This window comes from Leptodactylus fuscus, chromosome 2 (assembly GCF_031893055.1).
Source record: "Leptodactylus fuscus isolate aLepFus1 chromosome 2, aLepFus1.hap2, whole genome shotgun sequence".
Lineage (NCBI taxonomy): Eukaryota > Metazoa > Chordata > Amphibia > Anura > Leptodactylidae > Leptodactylus > Leptodactylus fuscus.
The window spans coordinates 230525304-230538144 of record NC_134266.1 but is presented as its reverse complement, the minus strand read 5'-3'; the positions used below and the strand labels follow the sequence as shown (position 1 = coordinate 230538144).

The 12841-nt window shown below is 43.2% G+C and overlaps 1 protein-coding gene across 1 annotated transcript in view; it reads right to left on the bottom strand.

The window, feature by feature from the left end:
* Positions 1-340, bottom strand: part of ESPL1 (extra spindle pole bodies like 1, separase) — a 31679-nt gene extending 31339 nt beyond the window's left edge. The window contains exon 1 of the mRNA XM_075265787.1: positions 260-340. Within this exon, the coding sequence (XP_075121888.1) occupies positions 260-340 (81 nt within the window). The remainder of the gene's footprint in view (positions 1-259) is intronic.
* Positions 341-12841: the final 12501 nt, after the last annotated feature.

Below are 12841 nucleotides of genomic sequence, written 5' to 3'. Positions count from 1 at the left end.
TTACTGTAGGAAACCTGCAGACCCCATAGACTATAATGGGGTCTATGTGGTTTCTGCATGTAAAATGCGGAGAGAAAAGTGCTGCGTGCAGGAATTCTCTCCCCATTTTTCATGCGAAGAGGGGAACGGAATGGCCTGAATGCAGATGTGAATCGGGCCTGAGCGGATGATGAGCTCATGTATGTTTGTAAAGCTGAAAGGCTATGGCTGGCTAGTAGTAGGCTTTATAGCTTTATAACTGTGGTTTTGATTTCTTTACCTCCAGTTCAGTTTGTAGTTTCTCTACCCCTTCTACTGATGAGGTCAGCTTCACTAAGTCTGCAGCTTTAAACGCCTTCATTTATCCTCTGAATAGTTACCTGTAAAAAAAATAAAAAAACAAACGTCAACTAGATTGAAAACCAAACACAGGCTGACACCTTCATAAGAGGATCTTAGGCAATCGACTGATAAAAACTTGCTGCGAGCAACATCCTGATCTGTCGTAGGTGTTTCAGGAAACGGCTATCATGGGCAACTAACATACACAAGGGGATCATCGGAGGTTGCACTTCAAAAGAAAATCTAGCAGGAAAACATCAAATTCCTTTGTGGGCACCTCCATGCCTTTTATCTGGCACTTTAGTAAGTTATACCTGCTAGAATGATGGGGTTCTAACAACTGGGAAGCCCCACTAACCAACCTCAGGAGACATCAAGTGAAAAGACTACATTTCCCATGATGCATCTCCCTGCTCTGCCCTCCAATGAAATCACAGGTAATAAATCCCTCCCACATCTGAGGTCACATGATGCTGTGATGTCTCCCTCCCTCCACGGGCAGCAAACAGTGAAAGCAGGGAGAAGCTTCATGGGAAATGTTCTTTCACATATTCACTGCACATAAATAACAGAGTAAAGCCAAGAAAAGGGAAGTGAGTATTTAGCACTGCTCTGAATGAATATTTGTAGATCATTTTTGGAAGCTGGATAATCCCTTAAGGCTAAGGCTCTATGTTGTGGAAATGCCGCATTTTGTTACAGATTTGCTGCAGTTTTGGAGCCAAAGTCAGGAGTGGATTTAACAGAAGGGAAAGTCTAAGAACTTCCTTTACATTCCCCTTTCCTTTTCAAGCCACTCCTGACTTTTGCTCAACAGACAATGCTGCGTTTCTGCAACGTTGGGCCTCAACCTTAAAGTGGCTCTCCAGAAAACATCCCGAACCCAGGTGCAGCTATAGTGGTTGTAAAAACAAACAAACAAAAATATCACACCCCTCTATCCCTGGTGCTCCATTTTACAGCCCTGCTCTCTCCACTTCATTTCCAGGACACATTAGAAGTGGTGCGGCCTATATGACGACTAAGGACAATCTGTGGACTCAATGTTCAATAGTGAGGAACTGTGACATATCCGAGTGACATCACCGCTCCCTCACCAGTGACCACTGAGGCCAGTGATTGGCCTCACCCGTCATATGAGCCTCTCATTTTACCGTCTGGTGAGTCCTGGGACAAGAATGCCCCTGATTTTGGTAGGATTCCTAAAGAATCCATTTAATAAACAGTAGTTTTCAGTAATTCAATTAAAAAAAGAAAACATTTTTGGTGACACCTATTTAAAGATCAAGGTACTATATGGGAATCTGAGTAGTATAGAGGGATGCAGTTTAGGGATTCTGGTGTGCTGACGTAGGGTCCCAACCCGTAGTAATCATGCAGAAAGGAACGTCACACTTAGGATGTGCTAGCGAACTAGCACATCCTAAGTGTGACGTGCCGTTCTGCATATGGTAATCTGAACTATGAATAGGGCTGGCAGGTTTTTTTTTTCTTTTCTTTTAAATGTAGATTGTGAGCCCCACATAGAGCTCACAATGTACATTTTTTCCTATCAGTATGTCTTTGGAATATGGGATGGAAATCCATGCAAACACGGGGAGAACATACAAACCCCCCCTGCAGATGGTTTTTTGCCGTTGGCGGGATTTGAACACCAGGACTCCAGCGCTGCAAGGCTGCAGTGCTAACCACTGAGCCCCCGTGTGGCCCCCCTAGGGCTGGCGGTTTAGTGTCCCAAATAGCCCTGTTGTGATGCCATCCGTGTCCACTTACCTTACTGCTCTCAGCACTAGAACAATACTTTAATGAAGCTGGAGGAGTACACCCTGGCGTCAGTGCGTGCGCTCTAGACCTCAGACAGATGTTCCTGAGTTCACTAAAAAGCTGCACAGGGGCTAGAAGGACCAAAGAGTCAAATGAGTCTCATCTCTAAGTAAATATAATGGTAATGGGTTGTTTTTTTGGGAGGGTTTTTAATGCGGCCACGAACAGCTTTACAACAGGTCTATTTGGGACACTACCAGTGACGTCCCGTTTGTGCGAGGGGACCGCTGCAGCCAATCACAGATGGCGGGGGAGGTGCGCACTGGTTTGTTATGATTATGGCCCCACTAGCAGCAATATAAATAGTGAAATAACCCCTTTAAAGAGGATCTTTCCTGTCCTCAGAGCTGTGCGGTATTACATAGTGTACTGTCATCTTTCCCAGTATGCACCCCGGTGCTAGAGATATTGGTGCCATTAGTTTCGACATCCATATCTTTCCAATGGCCCGCGTCTCTGACCGATATCTCCAGCACTGGGGGGCATACAAGGAAAACAGACAGTAAACTGAAAATGTCCCGTGTCATATTATAGCGCACATATTGGAGGATGAGATGTCCTCTTTAGAAGAAATGGGGTCACAGACCAAGTCCATAACCTGTATCTGAGAGGCAATGAGGTGACTTTTGTACCAAACATAATGTGTCATTTACTAAACACTAAAAATGTGTCACCACACACATAGGCGGCCATGAGGGCTTACTATAGTGATAGATGGCACCAGCCTAAACACAGGGTACATGCTGGTCCATCATATAACCCACAAGCACAGGGCACAGCAGTGTGTACACATATACAACACACTGACAGTTACACACACTGCGACAATGGCACAACAAATCCCTCCCAGCTCCGGCCATGGCCTGGCACTCCCCGCCTCTCGGGCACAGCCATACCGGTCAGCAGGCTCCGCTCTCCGCAGTACACCGGTCCGTACTCACTTCCGCCCCCGGATCCCGCCTGCACTAATTTCAAATCTCGCTCCACAACCAACCAGAGAGCGTCATCATGTGCGACAGCCCCGGGGCACGCCGGGAATTGTAGTCTCTGAGAGCAGATGATTGAACGGTGATCTGGCTGGAGAGGGTGTCACAGAATTTGTTGACTGAGCTGTGTGTATGTTCAGTGTGGTTTAGAGGATCTGTAAGGGATGGGTTAGCAGCAGATGTGGTGGTGATGCTTGAAATGTTGTGTAGGGAAACCTGGACTTATCTGGTAGTATTTCTGCAGGGACAACCACTGATTTGCCTAAACACCACCCTAGGTTGGGATCTCAAGGGACAAACACATTGCAGAATTTCCATCATGTTAGGAAATAACGCAGTATTCATTAGGCCTGGTTCACATGTGCATTCAGTATTACATTCAAGGAGTCTGCCTGGGGATGCCCCGAATAGAATACCGAACACATTAAAAAGTGGTGAGCAGTGAAAAAACATGGACCCCATAGACTATAATGGGGTCTGTGTATTTTCTGCATGGTGTCCACACAAATCATGTGGAGAGAAAAGTACTTCAAGAATTGCTTTTGTCTCCGCATGACTTGTGCGGAAAACATACGGACCCCATTATAGTCTATGGGGTCCGTGTGCTTTCATTGTTCAACGCTTTTTAATGCATTTGGTATTCCATTCGAGGGTCCCCAAGCAGACTCCCCAAACAAGATATCGAACACAGATGTGAATCAGGCCTTATAGTAATAGTGCGGCAGATTCCGGTAAAGGATTACTTATATGTGGAAAAACAGATGATGTATGGATGAAAAAAATTGAAAACAAAAAACTGCTGAAAACAGACAATGGCACAAGGAATAGCAGAATGTCTGCACATATGAAAAATGGAAACAGATATGTGAATAAAGGCTAAATCTTGCTGTATGCAAATTACCACAGAAGAGTCATGTGGGCGGTGACAATATCAGGAAGAGTCCCAGAGTCAAAGCTTCATCCTGTACATCAGCTTTCTTCTAATCTGGTCCCCAGATATGTGCAATGTGAATAGATGTATAGTGCCTGGCTTTCTTGTACTGTGTATGCGTCAGGACTAGAGATGAGTGAACACTATTTCAAATAGCACGCTCCCATAGAAATGAATGGACGTAGCCAGCACACAGGGGGTTAAGCGGCCGGCCGCCAGCTGCTTCCATTTATTTCTATGGGAGCGTGCTATTCGAAACGGCTGTTTCGAATAGCGTTCGCTCATCTCTAGTCAGGACTGCACAGTAAACAGACTAGGGAAGGCAAACACAATGGTAACAAGTTGTGCCACTGTGTGTCCATCTCATGACCATGATTTTTATCAGCTAATAGTAAACAAAGAATGACAACTAGCAGAGATCTACCGCATTTCTCCGAAATTAGACAGGGTCTTATATTATTTTTTGCTACAAAAGATAGGTTAGGGCTTATTTCCAGGGGATGTCTTATTTTTTTTCCCATGAACAACAATCTACTTACCAGACCCCCTTACACCCAAAAAATTTAGAGTTGGCAAGTGGTAATGGTGGATGGGCTCTCATACACAGATCTGTGTCACAACTGCCTCAGACCCCTTGCCAATGCTGCAGCGTTTCACTGCTGCCAAGTGTATCAGGTGGCTCCCCCTGGTGACTGGAGGCTGCCACAACGTAATCATGCCAGTGGGACTACCCATCTGTGTGTGAAAAACCAGCACTACTGGTAGTCAACCCTTATCGCTGTGGCGAACTCTCTCACTAGCACCATCTTGTGCATATAGCTCCCTTAAAATCAATGTGTGATTCTCTTGGGGGTGCCATTCTTTTTGGGGTGGCTGCTTTCTTTGATGAAAGGTCTACTGGATCGGTTATGCTGTATTCTATTTTTTTTTTTTTTTACATGTATAGCTGTCTGGACACTTTTTTTTTTTTTTTTTAAATAAACTGAAGCTAAGGCTTATTTTCGGAGTAGGGCTTATATTTCAAGCAGTCTCCAAAATTCCTGAAAAAACATGCTAGGGCTTATTTTCAGAGAAACACGATAGAAAACTGAGGAGTTGATACAGAAATTACATGGGAAAATTGTACAACTTTTCATTATACAAACAATAACATTTATTTTCAGAAACTGAATAACTACTTTTAGGCCCTGTTCGTTTGGCAGAATCTTCTACTGATTTTCAGGCGGATTTCACATTAAAATCAGCGTCTGACTCCACCCTGGTTCTGCATCCCATTGTTTTCATTGGGAGGTAAAGATCACAATAGGATGTTGAAAAGATAAACATCCTGCTAAATCTCGTTGCGGTTTCCACAACTTGCAACTCCCCGCTGCCTAGGCCCATTCATCTGCAGCACTCTGCCACAAGGAGACGAAGGTCATCAAATGAAGAGGAATCTGAGGAAGGGGTCTGCCTGAAATTCTTCATTTTTGAACGTTCGAACAGGGTCTAACATAGACTGTATGGACAAAAGTATCGGCCCAGCCGCACATAACACCTACAGAAGCTTTTATTACATCCCAATCTAAATCCATAGGGTGTAAAGAGAACCTGTCACATCTCCCGGGGGGAATTTTATCCAATAATTACATTTCCCATAATATAACTATTCTGGAGTATCTTTTCTTATAACTCCGTTTTGTTACTTCTGCACATTATGATACTGGAGACACTGATTTTAGTAGTAGTAGACTGCGTAGGGGCACATCCCATTGGTAACACCATTGCGGTTAACTACTCACACATATGTAGAAGGAAAAATAAAGGAACAAGACAACACCTAGTAATAAGAAGAGATTCTCCAGAAATATTACGGGGAAGGCGGTTATTTGCTAAAACAGACATCATGGAAAGTGACAGAACCTCTTTAAAATGGAGTTGGTCCCCACTTCATCCAAAACAGCTTCCACTCTTCTGGGAAGGCTTACTACAAGATTTTGGAGGGTGTCTATGAGATATGTGGTACCCTAAAGCATTAGGGCTCGTTTACACGGGGCAAGAGGGGGCATATTTTGGTGCAGAATAACCGTCATAATCTGCCCCCTCACAATAGAGGTCTATGTAGACCGCTAGCTTTCTTTTTTCCGCTAGCAGCATGTTGCCTCTAGCGTAAAAAAGAAACGAGCTGCAGGCGGACACCGTGGCTGATTCAACGGCGGTGTCTGCCTCGCGACAGCACCCTCCGGACTAGGCCCATTCATTTGGGCCTAATGCGGAGTGGAAAGCCGCAACGGGATGCCATGCACTGCACCGCTGCGACGGAATATGACACGCGGAATCCTCGTGTGAACTAGGTTTTAAAGTTTCCGTTCACTGAAGCAAAGACAAAAAAAAAAAGAAAAACGACCCCCCTCCCCCCTTTCAGCTAGGACAATGCAGTCAGACAGCTAACATTCTCCTGGCATTATTTACCAAACCCAGACTTGTTAGATAGATAAGTATCATTTGTCACTCCACAGAATATTCCTAGTGCTACAGTGTCGGCCACCATGGTTTCCACCACTCCATCCGATGGTTGACATTGTGCATGGAGATGTAAGGCTTGCATGCAGCTGCTCATACATGGAAACCCATGCCATGAAGCTCCTGGAATTTTTGTGTTGATGTTAATGGCAGAAGACACTTTGTACTCTGCAGTTAGTGAGTTAGCAGAACATTGGTGACTTTTCTGAACTATGCCTCAGCCCCGCTCTGTACCTTCACATAGTCAGCCTGCACGGAGTTGCTGTGATTCCTAAATAATTCCACTTTTCTATCCACAGTCACAGTGGATGGTGAAATATCTAAGAAGAAATACATTTTATAAACTGACTCGTTGCAGCATTGACATCCTATTACAGGCCCACATTGGAACTCATTGAGTTTTTAGTACGACCCATTCTATCACAGATGTCTGTAAGGTCAGACTGCATACCTATGTGCTGGATTTATACCCCTGTGGCAATAGGACTGAATTCAATGATGAAGAGGCGCGCTCCTATAATTTTGGTTATATTGTGTATCTGATTCAAGCACCCGTCACTGCTAAAGGAGGCATCCACATTTTTAGGCCTGTGTTCACACCTAACATAATAAAATGGCATGACTACTACAACCTAGTTGCTACCAGTTTCACATGGCTGACATTTTTGTGACCTTTGCAGAATGGACAGCCATTGTGGCCATGTCAGTACAGTCCTGTGATTTTACTTTTTACCTTGCAGTCAGATTTTCAGAACAGTCCATGTTATCCTTTATGTCTTCAATGTTTCCCAGCCCTCGATCTGGAAAAAAGATGTTAGTTTTTCTATATCCTACATGTAGGTACAGGAAATGTCCACTTTCTGTTGATTTGTGTTACATTACAATTTAATAAGAATGGCATTTTTAATAACGTGAAATGACATTAGTATAAATCATTTCTATAGGATTTATCCGTACATGGTAGACTTCGGGTGTGGAAATAAAAATAATAAATTCCTAGGCAAATAAGAAAGTGATTGAATTGCCTTTTCATGTAGTCACTGGTATCGTTCAGGGTTATGAGTGGTCCCTTTCAGTATTCATTCGCCTTTGTGGATTACTCTTCTAACCTATGTATCTCAAATTCCACATCCACAATTGCTTTCCCAAATCTGGACGAGGATCAAAGTCATTTTGTGGATAATCCAATTATTTGGAATAAATTATGAGTGTTATTAAATCGTTTCCTAGTGGTTAGACTACTGGTATTGACAGGCTGCCAATAGAGTGGTATGTACATTCCATGGAGGATCTGGCCCCTATCTCATTACAAATCAAGACGTCTTTGAGAAGGGTGCGCTCCCGTCTTTTGTGAAATAAGAGAACAAAGTTGTTTCTGCTACTTGTGAAGAATCTACAGTTTTCAACTATATTTATAGACCTGGATTTGACATTAAGCATATCTGTCCGGTGGATGCTCTGAAGATTTACGTGGTATTTGCATGAACTTCTTGCTTAAAAGTAGCCCTTTGCTATTCCTACAAGTTTCTTAATACTTGACTAAAACTAGACAACCCCTTTAATCGGTGTTTCACTTACAAGTGTATGGCCTTTGTTGATAACTAACCCCATCAAGCATGAAATGAACTCAGAACTGCTGATAAAATTAAGAAAGTCAGCGCTGTATCAGACATTGTTGAACTTTTCATTATACAAACTATAACATTTGTTTCTCGACACTTGTCTGAAAATGGACAATCCCTTTAAGTATAGGCTATTTCTCAATACTGGTTCTGCAGTAACTGCAAAAATTGCTCAGTGTCTCACTTATGGTGGTGAAACACAATGTACCTGGATGTGGCTAGAGCCGCATCCAGCCCTGGCCTTCACTACTTTTACTTTGGCGTGAGTGAAAAGCCGATTAATTTCAGCTGTCTTTAATAACTGGCCACAAAGTATCAGCGAGAGTGAACAGCCTGTACTTGGATGTAACTGGAGTGGGTATCAGTGATTGACTTACACCAGTGTGAAAGCATTGGATGCAGCTATAGCTATAGTATAAGAGGTGGCGGTTATGGGCAGCACATCCTCCTGTCCTGCTAATAATCACTGCAGCTGAATGGCGGAGGAATAATCACAGTAACAAGCTCTCCTCATCCATTCACTTTGTATTACCGTGTCCCAGGATCCCCTTCAGCCCTCTTCACCACACCAAGGGTCACCACTGAGGCCTATGATAGGTCCTCAAGGGCCACGAAAACCTCACAGGCCAGTTGTGACTCTGGGACATGTGACGTCAGATGGGAGTACTGAAGAGGATGCTGAGGACCGCAGAGCCCAGGAGAGGTGAGTATAAGTGTGAGTTATTTTTCCTCGCCTCCCCTTATTACACTACAGGGTCTGATGAGGCCCTTCTGTCCACGGTGCCAGAGGCATAAGTTGAAGCACCTATACCCCAATGTAAAATCTGTAATGAATTATGCTAGGTTCACACCCGAGTTCAGGTTTCCGCTCTTGGGGTCCCGAAAAGCAGAAAACCACTCCACTTAGAAAGTGGTTACCCACAGATCCCATAGACCAGTGATGGCTAACCTTTTAAGCTTCGTGTCTCAATTTATAAAAAAAACAACAACAAAAAAACTAGCTTAACTTGGGTGGCGTGTCCCATCTAGAAATATCCATAATTTTGTGATATTTGTAGGTCTAGTAAAAAAAAAAAAAATTTTTTATTTATATTATATAATTCTGACCCATCACACAGTACAGGACCCCCTTTTACTGGCCCATCATATGCTATAGGACCCCCTTTTACTGGCCCATGACACAGTACAGAACCCCTTTTACTGGCCCATCACATGCTATAGGACCCCCCTTTTTAGTTCATTTTCTGCCCTTTACCACCCCCCACAGCATATGATCCCTCTAATTATGGCCATCACAGTTTATAACAAGTTTTATACCCTTCCACATGGTATATGACACTTTTTTTTTTAGTCCACTCATAGTATATGACCCCTTGTTATCTCCCCACCCCCACACAGAGTAGTGGGCGATACTTTTTACTCACGTGTCCACGCTCCAGACCTGTCCGCCCTCCACTGCCGCCCATGCTGAAGAAGGCTGGGACTCTGTACGTAGTGTCCCAGCGTTCTTCAGTGTCACGACGTCAGTATAGCGCCACCTAGAGGAGACAGTGGAGGGCGGCCAGGACAGGAGCGTGGACAAGTAAGTAAAAAGTATCAGCAGCTGCTTATTTCAGTAACACAATAAGTAGATGCCGATGTGTGTCACCTGTGATATACGTGTCATAGGTTCCCCATCACTGTCATAGACTATAACTGGGTCTCGCTTGCAGGACTTTTCTCTCTGCATCTTTTGAGTGGATTTAGGAACGGAAACCCCAGGTGGAGAGCAGATGCAGGTGTGAACCTAGCCTTATTTTATTTTTATCGGTGGGACTTGGTTGTTTGTTGCGTCAGTGGTTGAGGTCTCACTGGCCTATATTACACATTACCTATACTCCCTGCGTTTTGTGATGTGCTTTACTTCTCTGTTTTAGGCAAACAGAGGTATTTCCAGGATATGAAAGGCAAATAAGTCAGGTTTTAACCCATTAACTTCCAGTCACGTGTGTTGCTAGCTTACAGTAACCCTAGATCCTCACATCTGTGTAAACACTAGATTGAGAATGAATATTTCACTGTGCCGGACACTGCAGGGCAAACAATGATGAATGACATTCTGCTCTGTCACATACTACAGCATGTGTTTTGCCGGCTACACCCAACTTACTCCGACATCATCGCCTGATCCTGGTATTCACCGCATGACCAGACACTTGAGTAGACATCAACCTATTCATTTATATAATAGTGTTAATTATAATGGTCAGTCAGTTGTGCATGTCAGCGACCTACAAAACATTATAAAAAGAGTTTGGTAATCTGGGGAGCCGCCTGATACTGCTGGTCTGGCTGTCAGGCAGTTTAATGACAGACTATTGATGTCTGACTAAAAGAACAGATTACATAGATGAGGTTGGATGAATATATGGGTCAATCCTACATTGCTACAGTGTTGATACAGAGGAAGGTAAAAACAAACAAAAAAAACCCCACAAGGCAAATGACAATCGCCCCATGTAATTTTTTTTCTTTCAAGAAAGACATGCAGGCTCTTTCTAAACTCATGCAATGACTCCACCACATCCCGTAGCAGTGAGTTTCATAGTCTCGGTGCTTACAGGAAAGAATCTGTCTATGATGCTGGTGAAATGTTCATTCCTATAAGTATACAGGATGTCCTCTTGTACTGTCCCTTCATGTATATTGTGATTAGATCTCCCTGTAGACATCTTTTTTCTAAATGGAATAACCCCAAGTTTACACCAGTCCTCCCATTCCTCTAATTGTCTTGGCCTATAATACAGAGTCCGCACCTATCAGAGGGTTCTTAAGTAGCCACATCTCACTGTACAATGAATTAGGCCTGGTTCACATCTGCTGTCGGAACGCATTGACAAGCGGTGAGCACTGAAAGCACATGGACCCCATAGACTATAATGGTGTCTGTGTATTTTCCGCACGCGGAGAGGAAAGTAGTTCATGAAGTACTTTGCTCTCCGCGTGACTTGTGCACAGACCACAAGGAAAACACATGGATCCCATTATAGACTATGGGGTCCATGTGCTTTCGTAAGCTCACCGCACAGAATACCGAACGCAGATGTGATCCAGACCTTCGGTTGAGGCCATCCTTTGTCTCAGAGCCACAATAATCCTCAGGTCATCAATTATTAAGCCTGGAGAAAAAAAAATAATGAAATAAAAAAAAAACAAAACAAAAAACCCTCACCAAATGCATCAATTATAGTGTAACTTGAATAACTAAAATTAATTCTATTTTTCCTTCTAGTGTTAATGTAAAATTTACCTAAACAACTGTCTGTCAGCTACTCTATACCTATAATAAACCTTGGTGAGAAACAATCTCTTGACTTGTAAATCCTGATACACAGGATATACAGCCTATTTCGAGTGTGTATGTAGCTGAAATACGGACTTCCCTTTGCAGCTTCTTAGTTTGCATTACCATATTGAGTGTCAGGTATGTGTTACATGATCGCTTCCTACCGTCTCTCGGATTGCATGCAAACGTCAGGAAGCGGGCTAATAAATTCTGGAGCGGTTATGAGAGCACTGAATGTGGTGGAACATCACAACCTTCTATTTCCTGCCACAGATCACGAGTCTGTGTGTACAGTAAACATTTGTGAAGCCTAAGGAGGAAACAATAGACAACATTGTCCGACAGAAAATGGTTTCTTACACTGGTTTGTCAAAGGCTTCTTGTAATATTACTTTTTTCTTGAAGGACGTGTGCAGGTGCTGGTAAACAACAGTAAAAATGTGGCCCAATTATTAACCTACCAAAATGTTTCTTCCTATGGCACAATGGCTCCTGAGCGCTCCATTGGAAACTTATAAAGCTGTAGGTTTAAACATAAAATGGCTTAAAGCGAAGGACACTGAGGAAAAAGGTTTGAGAAAACACATACTAAAATGGCACATGGGAATGAGAGAACAGCAACAGAAATGCAGAGTTAAACATAATGCAAACAAAAAATCCTCAGTGCATATTTGCAGCATTTCCTTCTACAAGGGTGGATGAGTGTAAATGAAATGTTATTCATTTTTATTGGACTGTAAATTGCTGTTTTCTTCTGCAACAAGTGGCCTTAGTCTATATGGGTTATCCAGAACTTTACAACTGGCTTCTTAAAGTACGGAGCACAGCCTGATCAATAACAAGGCTCTCCTCACTGGTTTTTAAAGGGGCTCTATCACCTAAATTCAGCAATATGCGATTAAAAAAAGCTATTCCAGCCCCACTACTCATTTAATAAAAGACACCCCCCCCCCGTTATTAAGTTTAACATAAAAAAACATATACTTACCATGCACGGTGGGCGTTTTGTGCACTCATCCATCGTTGACGCCCTCCTCCTTCTCCGTGAGACGTTCTCCTTCTTTTGCGATGTTCCTAAATTCGCTACACAAAAATGGCGCCAGAGCGTGCGCAGTAGAATGTCTCACGAAGAAGAAGACAAAGGAGGGCGTCAATGATGAATGCGTGCAAAATATGCCCACCGTGCATGGTAAGTATACGTTTTTTAGGTTAAACTTAATAATGGGGGTGTCTTTTATCAAATGAGTAGCAGGGCAGGAATAGCCTTTTTAAAGGTTATTCAGCAATATGTCTATCGCATATTGATGAATTTAGGTGATAGAGCCGTACC